Genomic DNA, 25,856 nt, shown 5'->3' with positions numbered 1-25,856 from the left:
TGGAACTGTTTACTTTCGGCTCGCGTCCTGCGTCTTTTCCTGCCGATCGGACCCGCTTCCACTCCCCGCCTCCGTTCCCGCCTCCGTTTCCGTTCCCGCCCGCACTACGTACTTCTGTAGCTATCTCTAGATGACGCATCGGATCTTCACCAAATTTAAACTTCCCATTCGTGACTGACTTCGGACGGTACATGCACGTACGGAACATGTCGATTATTACCGGCAGCGTTCAAAAAGCAGATACATTTTTTGTCTTCAAATATCCGGGTCTTTAGGAAATTACTCTGTAATTGCCCGTATGCTCAGCGAATAACTGCAGAACAGGCTAAATTTGAGCTAGTACAGTATAATATTGGGTTCCACCAGCGTCTAACTAAAAAAGGTATCGCCACCTGGCAGGTGTGTATTTCAAGAAAATGTTATAGTCTACAAGAGTGATTAACAGTACCGAAATGATACGTTGTTAGTTTGTAAATCTATACGTATATACATATACAGTTAATTTTGAACAAATTAATATTAATTTTGAACAAGTTAATTAATATTAATAATAAACCCAAATTTTTTCTTTGCGCTACGCTTACGCAAAACAACTAGATATATGTAGCTAGTTCATTTCTATTGTAATTGATTAAAATTTTGCTTTGTTGTCTAGTGTCACTATTTTACATTTTTGTTCTCCACCTAGCTAGACTGGTGCGATATGAACATATTATATCTGCCATATGCGTTTGAATTTCGGTTTTAGATAAAATATATTTTGAAATTATAATTAGGTTTTCAAACAACGTAACCAAGTCAATCTCACATGTACAAATTGCACCTGCACTCTCTAGTAATTGTTTTGTACACTTTGTAAGATACCGTACTAAACGAGTCACGTGTTAGACGTTTTAATATCACGTGACTCGCAACATCGCGGACTCTCTAAATTTATCACGTGACATTTACGCGCGATTTGTATGGAGGAGAATCCGTCGAAAAAAGCGAAGAAAGACCCTTGGGATTTGGAGGATTCGTTTAACACTGGCTTTGAGGATGAGTTGGCGGCCTTACCAATTGCAAGGTGTGAAATGTGCAACTAGAAGCATAATTTGCGCTGTTGTTTGTCTGTTTGCTGGTCTGTTCGTTTGTTTGAGTCTGTCTGTCTGTCTGTCTGTCTGTTTGTTTGTTTGTCTGTCTGTTTGCTGGTCTGTCCGTTTGTTTGTTTGTCTGTCTGTCTGTCTGTCTGTTTGTCTGTCTGCATGTCTGTCTGTCTGTCTGTCTGTTTGTTTGTCTGTCTGTCTGTCTGTCTGTTTGGTTTGTGGCTGTCTGTTTGTCTGTCTATCTATCTGTCTGTGGGTCTGTTTGTCAGCATCATATTATAAATATACAATTATTAACCAAGTGTAGAATTAGTCAGCTAAACTTTGCTACAAAACCTCATTCTATTTTGTCTTCTGTGTCGTGTGTTTGTCCACATTCTTGTCTGCCCGCTAATTCAAATTTTACAATTGACAAGATTGGTACAACTTGAATGTAATAAATTTGTGCCACTTTGGTTTTTACATTTTCAATATATTGTCTTTCTTTCCCTGTACATAACTTGTAATGTTAAAATCATAGAAAGTGCACGATCATGTAACACTGTTTATCTACAAGCTCTTTCTATAGCACCTGGTGGAAGCGAAGTTCATGTCCTTCTATAGACCCTTCTACTCAAGACGTCATCTTTCAACAGCTAGAAGTTGATCATTACATTGGTAACCATGTAGACAACATGCCAGGACCTCAAGAGGGTCCCACCTCGATTATAAGGATGTTTGGGATTACAATGGATGGCATCAGCGTTTGTGCCCATGTTCACGGTTTTACTCCCTATTTTTATGTGCCAGCACCCAGAGGTTTTAAGGCAGAGGATTGTGAGACATTTCGGAGAGATCTTGATTATGCAATCATGCGAGATATGAAATCGAACAGAGAGGGTGTTGTCACTGCTGTTCAGTCCATCGAAGTACAGACTAAGGAAAGCATTAGGGGTTACCATGGCAACCAAAAATTGTCATTTCTCAAGATTACTGTCACTTTGCCACGATTGATTGCACCAGCAAAGAGACTGTTGGAAGGTGGATTTTCAACTGGTTGCTATGGAGAACGTGGTTACCAGACTTATGAGAGCAATGTTGATTTTGAGATTCGTTTTATGTGTGATATGGATGTTGTTGGGTGTAACTGGATTGAGATTCCTCGTGGGAAATACAGTCTTCGTCGTCATGATCGGCAATCGCTTCTGTACACGTCTCGGTGTCAAATTGAACTTGACATTTCATTTGAAGATTTTGTTAGTCACGCTGTGGAGGGAGAGTGGCAGAAGATTGCTCCACTGAGAATCCTGAGCTTTGACATTGAGTGTGCTGGCAGGAAGGGCATCTTTCCAGAGCCTGATAAAGATTCTGTTATTCAGATTGCAAACATGGTTGTTGTGCAGGGAGACAAGGATCCGTTTGTCAGAAATGTGTTTTGTCTTAATACGTGTGCACCAGTTGTTGGATCCAAAATATTCTCATTTCAAAAGGAGGAAAAGATGCTACAGGTACTCGTATATTTATACGTGTGTGTGTGTGTGTGTGTGTGTGTGTGTGTGTGTGTGTGTGTGTGTGCACATGCATGTCATTCTGATTCTAATCAGGCTACAAATGCCTAGCCTTGTCCCCAGACTCTCTCGCGCTAGTCTAGTCCGGTGCCCATATGACAATTCCAGGCTCGAGAGAGTCTAGTATCATTCCGCCTACTTCCTGCCATATCTCCTAACTAAATGCTCACTAAGCGTCACCCCCAACGTCATCAAGTGTCCAGTAACTTCAAAATCAGATTAGCGTTAGAACTAATCCAATAAACGTACCACACGGGATGCTATGACCATTGTTTGGTGTTTGTGGCATATCCAGCACTTGCAGACAACTGAAGCATGTTGAAAAGGTAACTCTATGGAGTGTTGGTGACGGGTGTCGTGTCAAATGCCGCACATTATGTACATGTGTACAGACATGCTAATCTATTGCTAAGGCAGGTATCAGAAATTTAAATATTAGCTATAGTGTAACTACATATTAAGTTAATTAACATTAAACTGAATTTAATGCTTTCAGTAAATAGATATTGCAATTGTTATTTATTACTTTCTTTAGGCGTGGTCTGATTTTGTTTGTGCTGTTGATCCGGACATCATCACTGGTTACAACATCGTCAATTTCGATCTCCCTTACCTTCTCAACAGGGCATTAGCTCTCAAGCTCACTCGATTTCCTTTTATGGGGCGTGTAAAGAATGAGAGGACTACAATGAAAGATTCAGTATTTCAGTCACGAGCGTATGGAAAGAGAGAGAACAAAGTGATTACAATGGAAGGAAGAGTGCAATTTGATTTATTTCAGGTGAGAAAGATTTGTGTCTTGGTATATTGTGTTTTTGTATTTGAATCTCACACTAATTGCTGTGTGATCATTTGTGTGATTGTGTTGGTTTGGTTTCATGATTGTTTATGTGTAGATTTTGTTGCGAGATTATAAGTTGCGGTCATATTCATTGAATGCTGTCAGTTTCCATTTTCTCGGTGAGCAGAAAGAAGATGTCCAGCATTCTATTATTACTGAGTTGCAGGTTAGTTGTGTGACTTGTTCTGGAAAGCTGTAAGCTCACACTTTATTAGAAATGAAATGGTATGGGTTAATTGTAAATGTCGTTCGGCTTATCTGATTGACACACACACACACACACACACACACACACACACACACACACACACACACACACACACACACACTAGTTGTATTTTTCTTTATTATTTATTTGTTATAGAATGGCACAGATCAAACTCGACGTCGTCTTGCTGTGTACTGCATGAAAGATGCGATTCTTCCTCTTCGTCTTCTTGAGAAGCTCATGTGTGTGATCAACTACATGGAGATGGCTCGTGTTACAGGTGTTCCTCTCAGTTATCTTCTCACCCGTGGCCAACAGATAAAGGTGATGTCTCAACTGCTGCGAAAAGCAAGAGAACAGGACTTAGTCATTCCTGCACATAAAGCAGAAGCAGGAGAAGAGTATACTGGAGCCACTGTAATAGAGCCAGTAAAGGGGTGTGTATCAATTTGTATTGACAATGACACACACACACACACACACACACACACACACACACACACACACACACACACACACACACACACACACACACACACACACAACAGATGTTTTTATCAAAAATGTGTGTTTATCGTTCATTTGTGCAATTGTATTTTGTAACTAATAACTCACTCATTCAATTCATGCATCTTATAGCTACTATGACATTCCTATTGCGACACTGGATTTCTCATCATTGTATCCATCCATCATGCAGGCACATAATCTTTGCTACACCACTTTGATTCAACCTCATGAGACAAAGCAGTGAGAATAATAATCTTGTTGTTTGTTGTGTTGTCTCATTTGTTGTGTTTTGTTGTTCGTTTGACATTCATTTTTTGTGCCATCAATTGCCGATACCTGTTCATCTATTTGCTTGTAGTTTAGTTTCTTCATCACTCATCTATCTTTGTGTTTGTCATGATGCACATGTCACAAATCACTGTTGATACATTTGACATTGTGTTTGTCAGTTGGTCTGAGACTGTGACTATTATACTCTTTACTTTCTATTGCTTATCTGTCTGTATTGTATGTTTGTATATACAAATTAATGTTAGTATTGTACGTTATGTTTGTTATACTGCATATTCTGTGTGGATATAGGTTTTCACCTGACCAATACATTAAGACACCCAGTGGAAATTTTTTTGTAAAGAGTGCTTTAAGAAGAGGCGTCCTGCCAGACATTCTGGAGAATTTACTGGCAGCCAGGAAAAGGTACAGTACATACAATACAGTACAGTACAGTACAGTACACTGTCACTACAGTACAGTACAGCACAGCACAACACAGTACAAGACAAACATCAATGTTCACAAATTTATTGACTAACAGACAGTCATGCAGAGAGACAAACTGACAGACAGATGCATATTGAGTGTAAATGGGATTGTGTGTCTTTAAATAAATGGGAGTGACTGACTCATTCATTTTTATTGTGTGTCAAGGGCGAAAGCAGAATTGAAACAGGAAACAGACCCCTTCAAGAGAAAAGTGTTGGATGGCAGACAGCTTGCTCTCAAGATCAGTGCAAACTCAGTTTATGGTTTTACAGGAGCTTCTATAGGAAAACTGCCATGTTTAGAAATATCACAGGTAATGCATATTGTATCTTAGTTCTGATGTGTATTATGGATTATGTTTGTCAATTTTTATTTGTATTAGAGGGATGCGTGTCTCAATACATGAGATTATTGTATTGGAGGGATGCATCTCTTTGTACATGACTATGCTATTATATTAGAGGGATGTATTTGTTCATTCTATTTCACATGAGGTTGTGTATTGTTTGTCTATAGAGTGTGACTGCATTTGGTCGTCAAATGATTGATAGGTCTAGGCAATTGGTGGAAGACAAGTTTACAGCAGCCAATGGATATCCAGCTGATGCTCAGGTCAGACACACACACACACACACACACACACACACACACACACACACACACACACACACACACACACACACACATGCACACACACTCTTGTCATTAAATCTTGTCTATATCAGGTAATCTATGGTGACACTGACTCTGTAATGGTAAAGTTTGGATCCAATGAATTAGAAGAATGCATGGCAATAGGTCGAGAAGCAGCAGCATACATTTCAGAGCAATTCCCTCAGCCAATTAAGCTTGAATTTGAAAAGGTAATTCTGTCAGTAATTAAGACTGTAATACTGTAACAGTGAATGTTGTGTACATGTTGTAGGTGTATTTTCCATATCTGCTAATCAGCAAGAAACGATATGCAGGGCTGTACTTTACAAGAGTTGACAAGCATGACAAGATGGATTGCAAAGGCATTGAAACGGTTACTTTTGTCAGATGGCTGATTAGACATTTTTGTATTTGTCTGATTTGATGGTTGATTAGTGCTTTGAATGCAGTTTTTGTTGATCTATTTCTTTATTCATCAGTTTGTCTGCCTGTTTGTCTGCGTGTTTGTTTGTTAGTTTATCTGTTTATATGTTTATTTTCATTGGTCTTTTGGTTTCATTTTAGCATGCACAACCATCTATTTTTGTTTTCTCGAGGCACAGCATGTGCATCATCTCATCATGCATGCAGGCATTAGCTTTCTTAGCACGATGAAATGTTGTTGTGCAACCAATTTAGGTTCGACGTGACAATTGCCCTTTGGTTGCCAATCTTATTAATACATGCCTGGAAATGATTTTGATCAACAGGTTTGGTGTTGGTCGCTGTGTTTGTGGGAATGGTGGGTAACATGCAGTCATTTTATTGCAGGAATCCACATGGAGCAGTGGAATATGTGAAGCAGACAATTTCTGATTTATTGTGTAATCGCATTGATATATCGCAGTTGGTTATTACAAAAGAACTCACAAGACAAGATGGCGACTATGCAGGAAGACAAGCACATGTTGAATTGGCAGCAAGGTTTGTTGAATTACTCTTTTTTCAATACTTGCTGCAGTTTCAGATTATTCATTTGTTTTGTGAAAATCAATAGTTGTAATGCTCATAGTAGTAATAATAATAATAATAATAATAATAATAATAATAATGGTTTCTGGGTCAAGCATATCACGTGTCTTCACACTGATCTGACTCGTAACTACAACCTGCTGGTTCAGAATCCAGACTCTGTACCCGACTGGTTGTCTCAAGGAACAACCACTCTGATTCCTAAGAATGACAAGACTGACCAGGCTAAAAGTTACCGGCCTATCACGTGTCTGTCTGTCTTCTGTCAGACCCTCACCTCAGTCATCAGGCAGAGGATTGCAGGGCGTTTGGTTCAGAGAAACCTCATGGCTCCAGAGCAGAAGGGTTGTCGACAGGGATCTTTTGGTGCAAGGGATCAGCTGTTGATCAACAAGCTGCTTACCGAAGACTGTAAGACCAGGCACAAGAGCTTGAGCATGGCTTGGGTGGACTACCAGAAAGCCTATGACAGCGTGCCACACAGTCGGTTGCTCCAATGCCTTCAGATGCATAAGATCAGTCCAGTCTTGTGCAGGTTCCTGTCATGTATGATGAAGAGTTGGAGGACATCAATGGTGCTATCTTACGGGAACAGTATGATCAAGACAAGGCTTATGCAGATCAGGAGGGGTATTTTCCAAGGTGACTCACTTTCTTCACTTCTCTTCTGTATGGCTCTCAATCTTCTGAGTAAGGAGTTGAACAGAACCGGTTACGGCTACCGGATGACCACTGGGCATGGTGAGACTGCCAAACGTCAGCTCATCAGTCATCTACTTTACATGGATGATCTGAAGCTATATGGCAGCAGCTCTGATCAGGTGGATGGGTTGTTGCACACGGTGCATACCTTCTCTGATGACATCCAGATGAAGTTTGGTCTTGACAAATGTGCTGTTGCACACTTTGTCAATGCCAGGCTATCAGGACACAACTCTGGAGTGACGGTAGGAAAAACGGACACCATCAGCTGTCTGGAACCGGGTCAAGTCTACAAGTATATGGGTGTAGATGAGAGTAACGGTATTCAGCACAGCATGATGCAGGAGAGACTTTGTTGTGAGTACTTCCGCAGAGTGAAGGTGGTTCTCTGGACTGCGTTGTATGGTCGGAACAAGATTCTAGCCATCAATGGGTTTGCACTACCAGTTCTCACTTACAGTTTTGGCGTCATTCATTGTGGATGCACAGACCTGCAGCGGCTCAATCAACAGACCAGAAAGCTCCTCTCTATGCACGGCGTCTGCCATCCTTCTGCAGACGTTGACCGACTGTACGCTCCTTGCAGTGATGGGGTAGGGGATTACAACAGATTGAGTCGACATATCAATCTTGTATTGTGAGGCTAAACTGTTACCTTGCTGACAGTTCTGATCCTTTCATACAGATGGCATGGGAGTGTGACTCCGGAAAATCTTCACACTCGATCAAGCGCATGGCTTGTTGCGTTACTGTGCAATTGCGGAGGAGTCTTGCTTCGGACGACAAGTCGCAGAGCTTACACAGGAATGCGTCCATCTCAGTTGAAGGTGGCTTCGAGCAAGCGCCTGAAACAGATGTGAGACATTACCGTACGTGTTGCAGTTCTCTTCGTGTGCGGCCCTGGAGCGGGAAGCCTATGCACGGGCAGTATCGCTGTCTCACTGAGCAACCACCTGTGGACATGAAAGAGACCTACAGATGGTTAAAGGCGGCGAATCTTCCTGCTGCAACTGAGGGACTGGTTGTTGCTGCTCAAGACCAAGCTCTTCGGACTCGGTACTATGAGTGCAAGATTCTACATCGTGATGTCAGTTCTACTTGCCATATGTGCAGTGTAGGCCTGGAAACAGTCGACCACATTGTGGCAGGCTGTAGTGCTCTGGCACCGATAGACTACACTGATCGACACAATCAGGTGGCCTTCATCATTAACTGGGATGTTTGTTGCCATTTTCGGGTTCCAATGGAGAGCAGACAGTACCGGCATCATCCTGATAGGCTTGTGGAGACGGATGGCATTACTATGATGTGGGATACTACAATCCCCACTGCCAAGAAGATCGGTGCCAATTGTCCAGACATCTGTCTCAGAAGTAAAAAGACAATGACTTGTCTTCTTATTAATATCAGCTGTCCTGCTGATGGCAACATTGGCAAGAAACATGCTGAGAAATTGGCGAAGTACAGCGACTTGCGAGTGGAGATAAGCCGCATGTGGCATTGTCAAACACTGGTGGTTTCGGTGGTCTTGGGAGCTTTGGGCACAGGTACACAGGTATTGCACGGTGGCTGGACATTATTCCAGGTCATCACAACCTGCAGCACTTACAGAAAACTGTGCTTCTGGGATCTACTCGGATTCTTTGTAAAGTCATGTCTTCTTTCTAGACAGCCGTGATGGTCTACGTACTTCTGAAGCAGGGTTTGCTTGGTACTTGTAATAGACTTTACAAACCAGGCTGATCTGGTTGAGCACGACAATAATAGATAAATAATAGTAATAATGTATTTTGATTTTTATCACTACCAGTAGTACAGTACTCTAATCTAGAAGTTATGTTGAGCCAATTTGGAGAAGTATCTTTGATCTATTGCCATAATTAACTTTAAACTGTAAAATGAGTTTGTTTCAAGTGTGTAGTGAGTTTAAACTGTTCATTTGCAAGGCTTCGTTTGATAATAACGAGAGGTAACTGAACTTTCAAGCACTAGACTATTGTCAGGTGTGAAGAATTCAGACTGTAGTGTCCACTGCACTTGACATTACTTATAGCACTGCACATCTCATGTAGTCTACAGTTATTTTCTGGGCACATTGCATGTTACTGTAACAAAGTTGTGCGCGATCACTGCTCACTGTATTTTGCTCTTTTCGTATGTCACGTTTCTTTGCCAGTATAGTTATGCTATGAAGTAGACTATCATCTAGCATGTAGCGTGTAGCATGTCTATATCTACACTCAAGTATGAGAGCTTCCGGCCGTTACAACAGCACAAGGAAATCATCTACTTCTGCTATATTCTCTTTATGCAAGAGTTTCTTCTGTTTCGTAAACGCTTATTTATTATCTATGCGTTACAGAATGAGAAAACGAGATGCTGGTTCTGCACCAGCTCTTGGAGACCGCGTACCATATGTTATAACAGCCGGAGCTAAAGGAGCGGCAGCTTACCTGCGATCAGAAGTACAATAGAGTTGGCCGCCGGTCATTGCATTTGATGAGCTGACGCTTTTAGTGTCTAGGATCCAATCTATGTCCTAGATCACAATCTAGCACTAGATACAGATTACTATTTGGAAAACCAACTGTCCAAACCTTTGATGCGAATTTTTGAGCCTATTCTTGGTGAAAGTCGTGCTCATTCTGAATTACTTCGTAAGTTGTCGCTGTCGTCGTCACTGCTTGTGTCTTACATTTTCGTTTCTCTTTAACTATGCAGGAGGTAAGCACACGCTGGCCAAGACGAAAGTCACGTCGTCGATAGGTGCTCTGTCTGCATTTGCTAAGAAGAGAAACACTTGTGTTGGATGTCGAGCAGTATTAAGACGAGAAGGTTGGAATCACATTTGGGCGTTTACAACAGGAAAAAATTAATTGCTACCGGGATCGCACGCGACATACAGTACAGCTACGGAAGTTGGGGAGGTGACAAAAAGTGGGGCGATCGAGTTCGGATAGAGACGTTCAAACTTAGACTCGTTCTCGTCTTTCTAAATGAACGTTTTTGGTTTAAAAATGTTTAATTAATGCAGATGAAGCCGTTTGTGAACACTGCAAGTCTCGCGAGTCAGAGCTTTATCAGAAAGAGGTGAGATTTTAGCTTTCATGCATTATCTATCTGTCTAGGCACGAAGTAGCAGTATGCATGTATCTAGTACGTGCCTTTCCAAACGCAACTGTCGTTCATTTCCTCACGGTTTCGATCCTATTTGATTTAGATGGGTCATCTCAACGCGCTCGAAGAGAAGTTTGCTCGACTATGGACTCAATGTCAGCGATGTCAGGGCAGTCTTCATCAAGACGTCCTCTGCACGAGGTTAGTCTTCTGTTGACTGCAAGCTCTTCTTGTAGTTGTAGGTGTAGCACATCCGTTACGTTTTGTCTCTTTCATTTTTAGCCGTGACTGCCCCATCTTCTACATGCGCAAGAAGGTACAAAAGGACGTCGAAGATCAGGACAAAATTGTCTCTCGGTTTAGTTGTCCTTCGTGGTAACTAGCAGGCATCTCTCTGGTTTCTTGATTCAGAATGATACAAGCTAGCTGGTGTAGACGAAAGCGAAAATTGATAGGTGAAGGGCGCTTCCTGAACCTACAAGAGAATTTAATGGTTCTACATGTCTATACGTATACTCATTGCATGCATGCTAATGTAAATTTACACTTCTATCTATGTGCCTATTACAGTCACCTTGCTTGAAGTTTGAGAAAGGATTCCCGTTACAGTATCACGTGATGATATCTACCAGCAATATATTCACAATTGTATATGTATACATGTACAAATACACCTACTACACACTGGGTGCATGTCTTCTAGAGACAGTTCCTTTCATAATACATAAAATAGGCAACAAAGATGCGCAGCGTGCATGTAAACAATATCTTATCCCAATCCGTACGATACTGTACTGATAACAATTAAGATTTGTTCATTGTGCAACTAAGAATGATGCAGTTTTTAGTGACCTCCTGCACGCAGGATCAGTCTATGTCATTTGGGGTATAGAACGGTTGTACAGGAGGTTAGCTTTGTTGTTGGCGTATTTCTCTCTGGCTTGCTGCGAAAACTTGTAGACAAGTCTTCCTGGCACTTTTTCGAAGATTCCCTTGCCATAGTAGTAGCGCATGGCCCGGCTCATCTTGTCATAGTTCATATTTCCTTTGTTCTTGTGTTTGCCCCACAGCTTTGCTGCAGAACCTGAATTGTAGATCTTGAATACTCCGTCTCCCTTGTCCTTCCATGCCATGACGCTCTTCTTACTTGTGTCGTCAAGCACCATTAGTAAGAACTCCCAGAGTTGCGGAGAATGTGCAGTATTGCCCAGTCTTGCTCCTTGCAAACACACCAGACTGCAATTTGCGTCATTCAAGAACAACCAGCTGTCCCTTACCTGCGCCGCAACCATGTCCACGCTGGCCATTTCTTTCTGACTTTGGCCAGTATGGGTCATTGTCACTGCCCTCTTCCTCTTCCTCACTTGTTGCCTCACTCTCGCTTGAAGGCGATTCCACATCTGTGTACTCTTCATCGATGATTTGCTTTCTGCTCTCATCATCTACTGTGCACACAAGTTTAGTCCACTGCAAGTTGGAGACAACACTTAGATTCATGCTGAGACATACCTCGAGGTCGAAACATGTAACCTTTTGCAGCAGGTTTGTGTTCATTGCTGGCTGGTTCTGTTATTGCCTTCTTGTTCTTGACTAGTGTTTTTGCATCAGCCACCGTGTCTTTGTCAGAGTGTTCACTAGTCGCCCTTTTCTCTTTTTCCTTTGCTTGGTTTGATGGTGGTTGATGGCTTACAGCTGAAGTTGCTACTGCTATATATACTGGTTGTTTTGAATCTTCCTTTGATGAGTTTACTGCAGACATTTCCTTATACCGTTGCTTGCCAAGTTGTATCAACCTTTCGGTTTGTTGCAATGCAATGTTTTGTATTTTCAGATTACTGTTGTCAAGTGCGTCAACACCAGCTGACACACTCCTTGTGAAATTACAGACTGGATCTATCAGATAGGAAAACGGAGGTGAGGCTATACAATGAAAAGGCTTGGTATAATGAAACAATCATTTTTCAGCTACATAAGAAGTTTACCTGACGGTAGAGGCAAAGAGTCTGTATATGACTGTAGAGAGTCTATTGATTTAGAACTAAATGGTCCTGGCACATTCAAGTCAAACAGATCCACCTCAGGGGCAAAAGAATTTACTAGAGCTGGAAAAGAGTAGTTAATGTATTGTCCCAACATTTATATAACCTAAACCTTACTGTCTGGTGAAGATCTTGTCGAACTTAGTCTAGAACATACAGATGACGTTGAGCCAGTCACAGCTGAACAAAACAGCACTGAAGATATCAGAAGAGACTACACACTGCTGCAATACCTCTGTGTGGTAACTCTAACTGGTAGATTTGAAAATCATGTTGTGAACATGTGCTTGCTAAATATTCCTGCTTGTAGGTAGGGCGAGGATAGTTCATCTGCATCCCGTGTTGAAAAAGTAGCTCATCGATTGCATCTTCCTGAGAATCAACAGTCACTCCTTCAAAATAATCTAGGTCCAAAAAGACTATGAAGCAGGAAAATGTAATATTGAAAGTACAAAGGAATAACATTTCCGTTTTAATGATTCATGCAAGCCTGACTAGCTCTACATTCATGTCTTTCAGTTTCTCATCACAAATGGTAGCAACAACTCACTTGTAGCCAATGATTGACTATTAGCAAAGTCCAGGCCCATTGATGTTGTCGCATCCTGCATTTCGATGGTGCTAAAACCAGGATCCATCATCTCCATGAATGAAGTGGGATGATACTACACAAACAATGAACAAACTTGCTTCACATTGAACAGTCATCGAGTGTTGCAACAAACAGTACTGCTCTGGAACTCCAAAAAAAGCCTCGTCGACAGACAATGCTCTCTGGAGCTCCAGACAATGTTGCGACCGAAGTATCTCTGCGATGCAGCAAGCTGTGCTCTTTGCTGTATCCTAAACTAATCTAGGGTTAGGGTAGGGCTAGGGTTAGCTGACCTACATGCCAGGACTTCCTGATATTGTGACATCTTAGTTATTAGGGGCACGAGAAGAATGCGACCCCACCCTAGTCTGTTTGGCTCAGCATGTCAACCAAGAGAAGGTTCGATTTGGACCGCCAGGCTAGAACAAACAACATAAATCCAAGCTTCGATCTTTGTTGATTGTAATGACTTCCAGTGTAGCATCAGTCTAGTCTCCTGTCGATCGATTACAGGCATTTGCAAATGGATTCAATCCTAATCGACAGCACCCATTGTAGTCCTACCGAGGCCGCGACTCCCGAACTGTTGCCATCCAAACGTATCCCATGAATTTCTGCTTCATGTTGGATATTGGAAGGTTAACTACTGCAATACTCTTATCATAACACACGCTAACAACATCTGGGACTAGAGACACCAAGGCAACTCCTGATCGCACGTCTTTACCAGCTCCGACTTCCCAACAACCCAACTCGAAGTCTGAGCACACATCGACGAGCCTCAGTTTCTCAACGTTCCCACTTGCACTAATACTCCGCACATCATCCCCACTTCACGTGATGGCTACCGCGTCAACAACATGGCTACACAAACTCGATTGTCCCACGTACACTCACCGCTGACTCAGCACTCAACATAAGACAGTCCTGCATGAAGCTCCTACTCAATAGACAACACCTGCACAACACTGGAAGTCAACTCTGCGTGTTTTCATGCGCCAACTGAGAGAACAACCACCACCTTAGAGACAGGACGTATACTGTGGACAACTAGGAGTCGGACCCACTACGTAGCCGCTTTGGACGAGCCTCCAGGATCCAGATTTCCGACGATCCTACTACTAGTGTTTGTAGACTAGTGACCGCGCGATCATGCGCGATAGTTGCGATATCCCATTGCAAATTTCATCAGAATAAACTACAGGGAGGCTGTGCCCAAGTACACTCCCCCGACCGGAAAAACAGGTTGTCAACCACAGTGCGGCTCGAAAATGCGTTGCTTTAGCGCTTTGCTAAGCAGACAGACAACTGCTAACTAGTAATCACGACATTTAGAGACTATCTGACGGCCACACGTCTCTACAAGTGCAACAGTTTCGACCGGATATGCTTGAGACCGTATCCGGGACATCGACCTTTAGTACGAGAAATCCCCTAGGACGCTTAATTAGATTATTTGTATGACCTTAAATGGGAGAGTCAGTTAGTCAGCGACGACCCGCCTTTTAGATTTCTAAGTAGCGGAATCGTGTCCTTTACCAAGCTAGCGTAGGATTTACAAGTATTGTGATGCAAGCGGCTCAAAGAGTTGCAGATTACGAAGAAGTGTTTGCCATGTACAGACCTGTTGACGTCAGTCGCATCTATCTCTACTAGCGCACGTGCTATTGTTGCTACACTGTACTAGGCACCGACATCTGCAACGTGTATGTCTGTAAAGCCTCGACCAAGAGCCTTTGTGTGTATATATAGCAACGCATTACTACAAGTATGTTGCCTTTAAGTGCACAGTAGGAATGCTGAAGACAGAAAAAGTCGGCCAGTCGCTGTGATGACGTAGTACCGTGTTGTTGTTGCAACACACACTACGTACCTACTAGTAGTGTACCTCTGCATTTGGAGAAAACATGCTTACGTAATTACGCTGTAGCATTTGTACGTATGTCACTCACTAGGTATACGTATGCATGTATGTATGTAGTTGTGTGTGCCCTAGCGGTGCATGGACATGCATCATCGTGTACATGTTCTAATACTTTACGATCTTTGTATGCCTAAAATTTTAGTTTTATCTGCTAGCTGAGTCTCGATATGCTATTGTGTGTAGTCTGTTGATTCAGATTGCTATCAGTCTATTAGACTACACGTACGTAAGTAGACGCTGTTAATCAACAGATCACGTGATCAAGAAAAATAACATGCTATTTACGATTGCAATTTTTGATGAAAACTATTAGTTTCATCAATCGGCATACAAAAACCTGCAGGATAAATTAATAGTATTTTTCGCGGCAACTTATGAGTCACGTGCATATTAACATTATCACGTGACGACGTAGCGCGCGTTGCAATTCGAATGTTCCAGTCAATGCAACGGCAATAAGCGATGGAAATGAATGAACAGAACTTACAAGCTCTAGCTGGATATCTCCAAAAGACACTCTCACCCGATCCAACAGTGAGAAAACCGGGTAAGCAACGTCGAAAGAAAGCGGGAGAGTGAAGTGTTGGATATGAGAAGTTTGGGAGACTTTAGGGAGTTTGAGGATTGATGAATGAGTGAAGGAAGCTTTTCTATGTTGTATTCTCATGATTTTCGGTCGATGCAACGGTTTCGCTTTTCATTCCGCGTCTCTGTTTGATTGTTCGTTTGTTTGTTTTTCGTGTATTCTCTGTGAGTGTTTGTGGTTTGCTTTCTTTGTGTGTGTGTTTGCTTGTAGAGAGGACAAATAGAAAGACAAATGAAGAGTATTGGAAATTCATTGCCTGCCTTTTGTCTGTTTGTGCTTGTTCTGTGTCGCTCCGTGTGTTTGTCTGTCTGTTTGTATGTCATTTGTTTGTCTGTCTGTTTCTGTCTGTTTCTGTCTGTTCTGTGTTGCTTTGTGTGTTTGTTTGTCATTTGTCTGTCTGTCTGTCTGTCTGTTTGTCTGTTATTTGTTTGTCTGTCAGTTTGTGTTTTTCTGTGTTGCTTGTGTGTTTGTTTGTCATTTGTCTGTCTGTTTGTATGTCCCAGTCTGTTTGTGTTTGTTCTGTGTTGCTCTGTGTGTTTACTTGTTTGTTATCTGCCTGTCAGTTTGTCGGTCTGTCTGTCTATTTGTCTAAATATTTGTGTGTTCCTGTCAGTTTGAGTCTGGTTGCTTAGATACGTACTTATACGTCAATTTATTATGTCACCTTTTATTAGATTTCTAACGTATATTGTCTGTTCTATTACATTCATAGCCGAGCGATTTCTTGAGTCAGTGGAAGGACATGCTAACTACCCGATTTTGCTTCTTCATCTTATTGAGGCAGATAGTGTTGAGTCGTCTATTCGGATCGCAGCAGCAATTTCGTTTAAGAATTTTGTTCGTCGCAATTGGCGTACTGTGGAAGATCACGACAACAGAATTAGTGATGGCGATCGGTCAACGGTGAGAAGGCTGATAGTCAGTCTGATGTTGAAGACGCCAGAGAGAATACAAGTACAGCTGAGTGAAGCAATCGGAATTATTGGTCGAGAGGACTTTCCTGATAAGTGGCCAGAGTTGCTAACTGTAAGAAAGCTGTGTCTGTCTCTCTGTCTTTGTCTGTCTGTTTTTTGTCTATCTGTCTATCTGTCTGTCTGTTCATTTGTCTGTCTGTTTGTCCATCTGTCTGTCCTTTTGTCTGTCTGTTTGTCTGTCTGTTTGTCTGTCTGTAAGTCTGTCTGTCTTATTTCACTATTAAACACTAAAAGCAAAATTTTACAAGAACACTGTCTGTCTGTCTGTCTATCTGTCTGTTGTCTGTCTGTATTATTTGTAGCGTCTGTTTGTGCTTTTATTGTGTAATAAATGTTTGCTCTCATTTAGGAATTGGTTGAGAAATTCTCGTCAGGGGATGTTCATGTTATCAATGGCGTGTTGAAAACGGCTCACTCATTGTTTAGACGATACAGACACGAGATGAAATCTGATGTTCTTTGGTTAGAAATAAAGTTTGTACTTGAGAAGTTTGCGACTCCATTGACAAGTCTATTGCAGGTAGGAAGTAATGTGAATGCAGCTATGTAATGCATTGGAGATGCATCCCTCCAATACAGTAGTCTAGTGTATTGTGAGATGCATCCCTCCAATACAATTACTTGTTAGAGCTTTGACTATTACTTTTTTGGCACCGCATTATTGTTAGTGCGATGGCCATGTAGTAGTCAGTTGCTCCTCATTTATCAAATAAATGAGTTCAAACGTGTATTGTGAGATACATCCCTTCAATACAAATAATCTAGTGTATTGTGAGATGCATCACTCCAATACAATAGTCTAGTGTATTGTGAGATGCATCCCTACAATACAAATAATCTAGTGTATTGTGAGATGCATCCCTCCAATACAATAGTCTAGTGTATTGTGTGAGATGCATCACTCCAATACAATAATCTAGTGTATTGTGAGATGCATCCCTACAATACAATAGTCTGTATTGTGAGATGCATCCCTCTAATAGAATCAGTATTATATCTATTTTGTGTTTAGCATATGATGACTTTAGTCCATCAACATTCCAGTGATCCAGCAGCTTTGAAAATTCTCTTCAGTTCTCTCACTCTTGTATCTAAGATATTCTACAGTCTCAACTACCAGGACTTGCCTGAGTACTTTGAAGACAACATGCAAACGTGGATGGATAGTTTCTATACTCTACTGATGTTCAACAGCAAGTTGTTACAGACTGATGTAAATAGTTGGTTTGTTTTATCTGTCAATGTATTTGTCTATGTAGTTGTCTCTGTATTTGTTAAGTTTATTTGTTTGTTTGTTTGTTTGTATGGATGTTTGTCTATTTGTCTGTTTGTTTGTCTGTCTATTTGTTTGTCTATTTGTCTGTTTATTTGTCTGTTTATCTGTCCATCTATTTGTCTGTTTATTTTGTCTGTCCTTTTGTCTGTTTATCTATCTGCTTTTTGTCTGTTCATTTGTCTTTTTATCAGTTCATTTGTCTTGTCTGTCTCACACCATTTTTACTCATCAAACAAAATTCTTTCAAAGGATGATGACGAGGCCGGTCCAATAGAACTCATCAGATCTCAAATCTGTGACAACATTGCAATGTACGCTCAGAAATACGACGAAGAATTTGGAGTACGCAAACACAATCTCATCTCTTCACTAACTCGAATACAATCCACCTTTCCTTTCAGTCTCACTTACCACGTTTTGTAAGCGCCGTGTGGGAGCTATTAGTCACAACAGGACTGCAAGTCAAATACGATCTGGTCTGATTGCCTACTGATTACACAACTACATAAACATGAAATATTCTAACTGTATATTTAGTTGGTCAGCAATGCCATCCAGTTTCTTGCAAGTGTGGCGGAGCGTGCGAACTACAAACAACTGTTTGAAAGCGAGGACACTTTACGAGGAATCTGTGAGAAAGTGGTTGTTCCAAACATCCATTTTCGAGGTGATTTTAACAGCAAAATTTGTGACTCAAATATTAGCCTGCATGACAGCATTCTTGTCACTCGATAATGTTTGTTATTTGTGCTTGATTAGATTCAGATGAGGAAGTATTTGAAGACAATCCAGAGGAGTACATTCGGCGTGATATCGAAGGCTCTGGTGCTCTAATTTTTTTGTGCCGGTTGTGTGTGTGTGTGTGTGTGTGTGTGTGTGTGTGTGTGTGTGTGTGTGTGTGTGTGTGTGTGTGTTATGCTATAATGTGTTGTTGTGTTAGACATTGATACGAGACGTCGAGCGGCTTGTGATTTAGTGAGAGCATTGTGTCGCCATTTTGAGGCTCCGGTCATTGAGATATTCTCAAGTTATGTTACTAGTTTGCTAACAGTAAGTGTTGTGTGTGTCTGTTTGTCTGTCTGTCTGTTTGTCTGTGTGTCTGTCTGTCAATACATATATTTTTTTATAAATGAACTACAGCACCAAAGCAATAGCTAATCTACGTGTCCATTACATCTAGTACATACAAGAAAACTGGTTAAAACTACGATGCACATTATATACGCACTAAATACACATACACATTATGACTAGACGAAAGGGACCTGTGGTCCTGGTCTCTAAATGTTTATGACTGTGTACTGAGAGCTGAAGTCTGTTTGTGTGTTTATCTGTCTGTCTGTCTGTTTGTCTGTCTGTTTGTTGGTCTGTCTGTCTGTTTGTCTGTCTGTTTGTCTATCTGTCTGTCCATCTGTGTGTTTGTCTGTCTGTCTGTTTGTTTGCCTGCCTGTCTGTCTGTCTCTGTCTGTCTGTTTATGACTGACTTTGTTTAGGAGTATTCAAAGAGTCCAGTAGCAAATTGGAGGAGCAAAGATGCAGCCATCTATCTGGTCACATCACTTGCCACACGGTCGAAGACTCAGAAGGTGTTTAGTTGTGTGTGTGTGTGTGTGTGTGTGTGTGTGTGTGTGTGTGTGTGTGTGTGTGTGTGTGTGTGTGTGTGTGTGTGTGTGTGTGTGTGTGTGTGTTGCTATATCAAATTTCTTGTGGCAGCACGGGACCACCGAAGCTAGTGAACTTGTCAACATTGGAGAGTTCTACACAAACCAAATTAAACCTCACCTGGAGTCACCTCAAGGTTGTCCCATTTCATATCGTTCAACTAATACCACTAACCATGTCATTCACTAGTCAATGAGCTTCCTGTCTTGAAGGCTGACTCTGTAAAATACATACTCACATTCAGAAGTCTGGTAAAAATTTGTTAGCATTTATTATGTATTTTCCTTCATGTTGTACTACACTGGTTTCTCTAATTGGTGCAAACTTTATGTTTAGCTTTCTCGTGATCTCTTAGCAGCTGCAGTCCCTTGTTTGACTAACCTTGTGGCATCTAGAGCCATTGTCGTGCATAGCTATGCCGCCTCGTGTCTAGAACGGCTTTTCACGATGAGAACTGTCGGCGGAGGATCACCGTAAGCACCACACTGTTTTGTATGTAAATAGTGAGATGCATCCTTCCAATACAACAGTCTAGTGTATTGTGAGATGCATCCCTCCAATACAATAGTCTAGTGTATTGTGAGATGCATCCCTCCAATACAATAGTCTAGTGTATGGTGAGATGCATCCCTCCAATACAATAGCCTAGTGTATTGTGAGATGCATCCCTCCAATACAATAGTCTAGTGTATTGTGAGATGCATCCCTCCAATACAATAGTCTAGTGTATTGTGAGATGCATCATCTAATACAATAGTCTAGTGTATTGTGAGATGCATCATCTAATACAATAGTCTAGTGTATTGTGAGATGCATCTCTCCAATACAATAGTCTAGTGTATTGTGAGATGCATCTCTAGATGAATCCCTAGGACACATCTTCGCCCAATCGCAATTGAGGCTTTCGGACGCTGGGGCCCCAAGGCTGAAGAGCTACTGACAGAGACGAACAAGATGGCACCCATGCAATTGGACATGCCAGTGGGCCAATTCAAAGCACAGTGGTCACATCATTTGTCGGTGACACTTCAACGACTAAATTCGGACATAATCAATAAACGGGCATTGACAATTGTTGGCAAGAAGGAGTCTGGTACCAGTGGGCCAGCTAACCTTGCCAAACGAGAATTTAGTTTTGACTTTTCATAAATTTATGTTCGTGTGTATGTGTGTGTGTGTGTGTGTGTGTGTGTGTGTGTGTGTGTGTGTGTGTGTGTGTGTGTGAGTGTGTGTGTGTGTGCTTGGTTGCATTGTAGTTTGCATTTTAGTTTGTGTCGTAGTTTGCTTGTAATTTGCCTTGTGCTTTTGATGACAGTTCTGAAAAATATATAAATTGTGAGATGCATCTCTCCAATACAATAGTCTAGTGTATTGTGAGATGCATTCCTCCAATACAATAGTCTAAGTGTTTAATGGTATTTGTGTGGTGTTGTTATCGTGATGTTTGCTTGCAGGTTTTCTCCTGCAGAGGTTCAGCCCATTACTGAGGCCCTTCTGACCAACTTGTTCTCTGCTCTCACGCTTCGTGGATCTGAAGAGAACGAATACATCATGAAAGGTTTCTAGTGAACACACCTCTTCCTTCTCCTGTATTGCTTCCGTCTATACGGACACGCTACCCTCTCAGTGGACACACACACACACACACACACACACACACACACACACACACACACACACACACACATTGCCATTTTGCCTATTTGTTTTATATGGTTTATTTACTCTAGCAATCATGCGAACTTTGGTGACATTGAAGGAGGCTGTTCTTCCATACATTCCCATCGTCCTGCAACAGTTGGTGGCGAAGCTAGAGATTGTGACGAAGAACCCAAGCAAACCACACTTCAATCATTATCTGTTTGAGGCACTCTGTTGTACAATAAGGTTATTCCTTATTTTTGTTGACATTGAGTGAGATGTTGCTACACTCTAATCAGACTAATATGTGTATTGTGAGATGCATCCCTCCAATACAATAGTCTAGTGTATTGTGAGATGCATCCCTCCAATACAATAGTCTAGTGTATTGTGAGATGCATCCCTGCAATACAATACTCTAATGTATTGAGAGATGCATCCCTCCAATACAATACTGTATCAAGAGATGAAGTTCTATAGTTTATTACCTTCTTTGCAGGGCAACATGTCGACAAGATGCTTCTGCTATTGTAACGTTTGAGGAAGCTCTATTTCCCATCTTTCAAGGCATACTCACCAGAGACGTGTTAGGTTAGATCGACATTATCATTACTTTGTTTATAATACTCATGAAAGTTGGTTAGAATTCATGCCATATGTTTTCCAAATTTTGTCGTTGTTATTGGAGGTGCGGCCAGCTCCTATACCTGACTCTTACATGCAGCTGTACCCGCACCTGTTGACACCAGTTTTGTGGGACAGACAGAGTGAGACGTGTGTGTGTGTGATGAACTGTTGACATGTAGTAATGAGATTGTGTTTGTGCGTGTCAAGGCAATGTTCCTGGCTTAGTCAGATTGCTGCAAGCTTATGTTTGTAAAGGATCAGAGAGTGTGGCAGAAAGTGACAAGCTGGTGTGTGTGTGTGTGTGTGTGTGTGTGTGTGTGTGTGTGTGTGTGTGTGTGTGTGTGTGTGTGTGTGTGTGTGTCACTGTGTCACTGTGTGTGTGTGTGTGTCACTGTGTCACTGTGTGTGTGTGTGTGTGTGTGTGTGTGTGTGTGTGTGTGTGTGTGTGTGTGTGTGTGTGTGTGTGTGTCACTGTGTGTGTGTGTGTGTGTGTGTGTGTGTGTGTGTGTGTGTGCGTGTGTGTGTGTGTGTGTGTCACTGTGTCACTGTGTCACTGTGTGTGTGTGTGTGTGTATGTGTGTGTGTGCGTGTGTGTGTGTGTGTCACTGTGTGTGTGTTGTGTGTGTGTGTGTGTGTGTGTGTGTGTGTGTGTGTGTGAATTTAATGTAAAAGATTCATTTCTATAATACATGATGCATTTTGTCGTCAGATGCCATTGCTAGGAGTATTTCAAAAGCTAATTGCTTCCAAGAACAACGACCATGAAGGCTTTTATATCCTCAGCAGTCTTGTGGAACATCTACCAATGTATTGTATCTAGATATTGAGAGAGTTTTGGTTATCATGCTGTAGGGTTATTGTGTGGTAGAGCTACATTGGCCGGTCAACTCAAGAGTGTCTTTGTAATTTTGTTTCAACGATTACAGAACTCGAAGACAACGAAATATGTGAAAGGTACGTGAACTTGTGCAGATGGATGTTGATGTTGCAAAATATGTTGTTTGAATATTTAGGAATTTTTTAGATTAATAGATTTGGTGGTTTGTAAATCACTGTCTGTCTGTCTGTCTGTCTGTCTGTCTGTCTATCTGTCTGTCTGTTTGTCTGCCTGGTTGTTTGTCTATCTGTCTGTCTGTCTGTTTGTCTGTCTGCCTGTTTGTTTGTCTGTCTGTCTGTCTGTCTGTTTGTCTATGTGTCTATGTGTCTATGTGTCTCTCTGTCTGTCTGCCTTTCAAAGTCAAGTCCATTAGTTAATGACTTTTTGTTTGCAAGGACTGATTTGTATTGTAAAAATTGTAGCATATGTACAAGTAGAATCTGTATGAGAATAAATTATATCTGTCTGTCTGTTTGTTTGTCTGTCTGTTTATCTGTTTGTCTATGTGTCTATGTGTCTGTCTATTTGTCTATGTGTCTGTCTATGTGTCTCTCTGTTTGTCTGTCTGTCTGTCTGTCTGTCTCTGTCTGTCTGTCTGTTTGTTTGTTTGTCTGTCTGTGTCTATCTGTCTGTTTGTCTGCCTGTCTGTCTGTCTGTCTAACTGTCTGTCTGTCTGTCTCTGAGTTTTGTGTCTCATCTAGCTTTACTATTTTTTCTCTTCAGGTTTGCTTGTGTTCTTCTGTCTCTTTGCGGGTAAACATGGTGGCAATGCTCTGGTCACTCTCATTGAAGACATCCAACCAAAGTCAGACAAGCAAACTCACATTTGTATACAAACTAATCAACTAGCTGCTTTAGATTGTTCGGAATGGTGATAGAAAAACTATTTGTTCCAGACGTTCAGAGGGTGGGAAGTTGTTGACTGTTTTGACCGGCTTGTGTGGTTTGGATAACGAGGGTATGATGACAGGTTTCTGGACACACTGAACGGAAAATTTGTGCAGTTGGAATGACAAGAGTTTTGACTGAAGCAGACAGTCTGTTGAGCGTGGGTTACAGCAAACTGTGGTGAGTTCATGCGTTTGTCTGTGTGTCTATTTGTCTGTCTGCTTGTCTGTTTGTCTGTCTGTCTGTCTGTCTGTTTGTTTGTTTGTCTGTTTGTGTTTCTGTTTGTTTGTCTGCTTGTCTGTTTGTCTGTCTGTCTGTTTGTTTGTCTATTTGTTTGTTTGTCTATTTGTTTTTTGTTTGTTTGTCTGTCTGTTTGTTTGTTTGTCTGTTTGTTTGTTTGTCTATTTGTTTGTCTGTCTGTTTGTTTGTTTGTCTGTGTGTTTGTTTGTCGGTTTGTGATTTCATGTTTTACATTCTTACTTTTCTCATCTATTTTTTCTGTGATCTACGTCTTTGTGCTCATCCTTTCAATCACAGTAATGTAACACAATGTAGTTGCTGCGTTGTTGTCTTCCAAGGGTTCAGCTGCTGCAGTCATTGGTCCAGCTGTTTGAGCTTCCGGAAGATGACTCAGTGCCCGACGATGAACATTTCATTGAAATCGAAGACACTCCTGGTAGGAAGGCAGCAAGACAGCAGTGCTTGACTCTGTTGTTGGGTTTTGAATGTTTGTTTGTTGTGGTGAAGGTTATCAGGCTGCTTACAGTCAATTGGTGTTTGCTGGGAAACAAGAACGTGATCCGTTCAAGCTGGAGTATGAAAATCCGAAGGCGAATTTGGCAAAATCGTTGCATAAACTGTCATTAAGTCACCAAGGAAAGGTATGTATTTGCTGCTTGCTTTGTTCTGTTTGTCTGTCTGTCTGTATGTCTGTCTGTCTGTATGTATGTATGTATGTATGTCTGTTTGTGTGTCTGGCTGGCTGTCTGTCTGTCTGTCTGTCTGTTTGTCTATCTTTCTGTCTTGTGTGTTGGTAGGGGCTACAGTTACGCCCATACACTTGTTAGTTGTTGTGGCTGTGTATGGAAGAATAAACCACTGTTTGTTTGTTTGTCTGTTTGTTCATCTATCTGTCTGTCCGTCTCTCTGTCTGTCTGTTCATCCGTCTGTCTTTTTGTCTGTCTGTTGTACAGTTTGTCTGTCTGTTCATCTATCCGTCTGTTTGTCTGTTTCTCTGTCTGTCCATCTGTCTGTTTGTCTGTCTGTTTGTCTGTCTGTTTGTCTCTCTGTCTGTCCGTCTCTCTGTCTGTTTGTTTGTCTGTTCATCCATCCGCCTATTTGCCTGTTTCTCTGTCTGTCTATTTGTGACCTATTTATCCCATTTCTCATTCTAGCTAACTCCTCTCCTGACCGGCAACATGACACACGACGCTCTCCAGTATTTGACAACATATCTGCAAGCAGCTAACATCACATCTTTGGCGTGATAACCTTTGTTCATGCATCTCATTGCGTATTATCTAAACATAACATAAACATTGGCGGTATTCAGAAAGGCGCGTTGGTTCCAATATTAACGGCTGATAGGTACAGTACTGTGATCAATATAATAGATATTAATTAATGAACAATTGCATTGAACTTTTTGGTTTAATTAAAAAATTAAAATTAGATAGGATGACGTCTTTATAACGTCGCAGTTTGAACCTGCAAAGATGTCATCTCATCTAATTTAATTTGCAACCGTATATATTAATTGTAAGTAATTGTTGCGTGGGCGTGGCCTTCGATAATTGTTTTAACAACTAGGGACTGAGTTGTGTCCTTCCAAGCAGGTTTGCATAATACTTGCGTGTACGATACACACTCCACTTATATAAATTGTCAATGTAACATGTCAGCGTGCACTTGCACTGTCGCATCTCAATGTATCTACATGCTAACGCGCGTTAGATGTACAAGTAGGCGTAGAACATTAGAAACGTCAGAATGTCCGAGAACTGGGCGAATTTCGGCGGTTTCAGCGGCGGCAACACCGCCAAACAGGTAAATAACAACACTAGATGTCTATAACTAACACACCATATTGTGACGTTGTCTTATCGGGTGAGCAGAGCACGTCTGTTGGTGGAACAGATGATTGGGCTGATTTTGGCGGTTTTGAGGTGCGCGCACGTTGTCTGTGTTGATTGTCGCGTTTCTCTAATGTCTAGCTGTTTTGTGTTGTAGGCTGCTACTCCTGCGCAGACTCCGCAACAGCAGCCGTCTCAGCAGCAGACGGCTCCTGCCAGCTCGTGGACTGCGTTTGCGCAGCAAGCCGGTGAGTTGCGAGT

General features: G+C 41.5%; 4 protein-coding genes across 10 annotated transcripts in view; 3 read left to right on the top strand and 1 right to left on the bottom strand.

Moving 5' to 3' along the window:
• The first annotated feature begins 946 nt into the window (after window positions 1–946).
• On the top strand, window positions 947–10,928 carry LOC134188456 (DNA polymerase delta catalytic subunit-like). The gene is made up of 19 exons (XM_062656617.1): window positions 947–1,066; window positions 1,654–2,572; window positions 3,168–3,413; window positions 3,529–3,639; window positions 3,838–4,118; window positions 4,321–4,431; window positions 4,774–4,887; window positions 5,119–5,266; window positions 5,470–5,565; window positions 5,679–5,816; window positions 5,879–5,980; window positions 6,286–6,356; window positions 6,418–6,570; window positions 9,683–9,785; window positions 9,845–9,977; window positions 10,042–10,155; window positions 10,355–10,410; window positions 10,541–10,638; window positions 10,720–10,928. The coding sequence occupies exons 1-19, from the start codon at window positions 963–965 to the stop codon at window positions 10,814–10,816; spliced, it is 3,195 nt and encodes a 1,064-aa protein (XP_062512601.1). The 5' UTR covers window positions 947–962; the 3' UTR covers window positions 10,817–10,928.
• A 128-nt stretch (window positions 10,929–11,056) lies between these two features.
• Window positions 11,057–14,244, bottom strand: LOC134188457 (ETS-related transcription factor Elf-4-like). Of its 3 annotated transcripts, none has more exons than XM_062656618.1 (9): window positions 14,090–14,244; window positions 13,966–14,026; window positions 13,027–13,141; window positions 12,710–12,880; window positions 12,594–12,656; window positions 12,420–12,539; window positions 11,947–12,357; window positions 11,715–11,882; window positions 11,057–11,656 (listed from the first exon to the last, which is right to left on the bottom strand). In XM_062656618.1, exons 2-9 carry the CDS (start codon window positions 13,999–14,001, stop codon window positions 11,310–11,312), a joined length of 1,431 nt encoding a protein of 476 aa, XP_062512602.1. In that variant the 5' UTR covers window positions 14,002–14,026; window positions 14,090–14,244; the 3' UTR covers window positions 11,057–11,309. The 3 variants fall into 3 exon arrangements, with proteins under 3 accessions (XP_062512602.1, XP_062512604.1, XP_062512605.1); XM_062656620.1 differs by having other exon boundaries at window positions 11,715–11,879; XM_062656621.1 differs by having other exon boundaries at window positions 11,947–12,330.
• A 1,187-nt stretch (window positions 14,245–15,431) lies between these two features.
• On the top strand, window positions 15,432–25,251 carry LOC134188761 (exportin-2-like). The gene is made up of 26 exons (XM_062656952.1): window positions 15,432–15,539; window positions 16,291–16,604; window positions 16,902–17,072; window positions 17,565–17,765; window positions 18,078–18,170; window positions 18,230–18,304; window positions 18,366–18,495; window positions 18,588–18,653; window positions 18,769–18,878; window positions 19,322–19,414; window positions 19,542–19,626; window positions 19,680–19,741; window positions 19,827–19,963; window positions 20,945–21,048; window positions 21,221–21,377; window positions 21,631–21,722; window positions 21,776–21,898; window positions 21,966–22,045; window positions 22,468–22,565; window positions 22,627–22,712; window positions 23,359–23,440; window positions 23,494–23,542; window positions 23,606–23,703; window positions 24,102–24,199; window positions 24,271–24,404; window positions 24,918–25,251. The coding sequence occupies exons 1-26, from the start codon at window positions 15,455–15,457 to the stop codon at window positions 25,008–25,010; spliced, it is 2,916 nt and encodes a 971-aa protein (XP_062512936.1). The 5' UTR covers window positions 15,432–15,454; the 3' UTR covers window positions 25,011–25,251.
• Window positions 25,252–25,496: 245 nt separating this feature from the next.
• LOC134188435 (coiled-coil domain-containing protein 91-like) overlaps window positions 25,497–25,856 on the top strand; it is an 8,121-nt gene continuing 7,761 nt past the window's right edge. For all 5 annotated transcript variants that reach the window (XR_009971349.1, XR_009971346.1, XR_009971348.1 and 2 more), the window contains exons 1-3: window positions 25,497–25,569; window positions 25,638–25,688; window positions 25,753–25,843. Coding sequence is in view for 1 of the 5 variants with exons in the window: in XM_062656603.1 (XP_062512587.1) it covers window positions 25,513–25,569; window positions 25,638–25,688; window positions 25,753–25,843 (199 nt within the window). In the remaining 4 variants the exon portion in view is untranslated. The remainder of the gene's footprint in view (window positions 25,570–25,637; window positions 25,689–25,752; window positions 25,844–25,856) is intronic.

Source organism: Corticium candelabrum, chromosome 13, assembly GCF_963422355.1.
Source record: "Corticium candelabrum chromosome 13, ooCorCand1.1, whole genome shotgun sequence".
NCBI classification, from domain to species: domain Eukaryota; kingdom Metazoa; phylum Porifera; class Homoscleromorpha; order Homosclerophorida; family Plakinidae; genus Corticium; species Corticium candelabrum.
This window is presented reverse-complemented; position numbering and strand designations above follow the sequence as displayed.

Coding starts and splice junctions, on each gene's coding strand:
- LOC134188456 (XM_062656617.1), top strand. CDS start 963: ATGGAGGAGAATCCGTCGAAAAAAGCGAAGAAAGACCCTTGGGATTTG. Junction 5,267..5,469: donor CATGTTTAGAAATATCACAG/GTAATGCATATT, acceptor GTTTGTCTATAG/AGTGTGACTGCATTTGGTCG. Junction 5,817..5,878: donor TTAAGCTTGAATTTGAAAAG/GTAATTCTGTCA, acceptor TACATGTTGTAG/GTGTATTTTCCATATCTGCT.
- LOC134188457 (XM_062656618.1), bottom strand. CDS start 14,001: ATGCAGGACTGTCTTATGTTGAGTGCTGAGTCAGCG. Junction 12,358..12,419: donor CTCTTTGCCTCTACCGTCAG/GTAAACTTCTTA, acceptor TTCATTGTATAG/CCTCACCTCCGTTTTCCTAT. Junction 11,883..11,946: donor TTACATGTTTCGACCTCGAG/GTATGTCTCAGC, acceptor TTGTGTGCACAG/TAGATGATGAGAGCAGAAAG.
- LOC134188761 (XM_062656952.1), top strand. CDS start 15,455: ATGGAAATGAATGAACAGAACTTACAAGCTCTAGCTGGATATCTCCAA. Junction 17,766..18,077: donor GCAAGTTGTTACAGACTGAT/GTAAATAGTTGG, acceptor ATTCTTTCAAAG/GATGATGACGAGGCCGGTCC. Junction 23,441..23,493: donor ATTGAAGACATCCAACCAAA/GTCAGACAAGCA, acceptor TAGCTGCTTTAG/ATTGTTCGGAATGGTGATAG.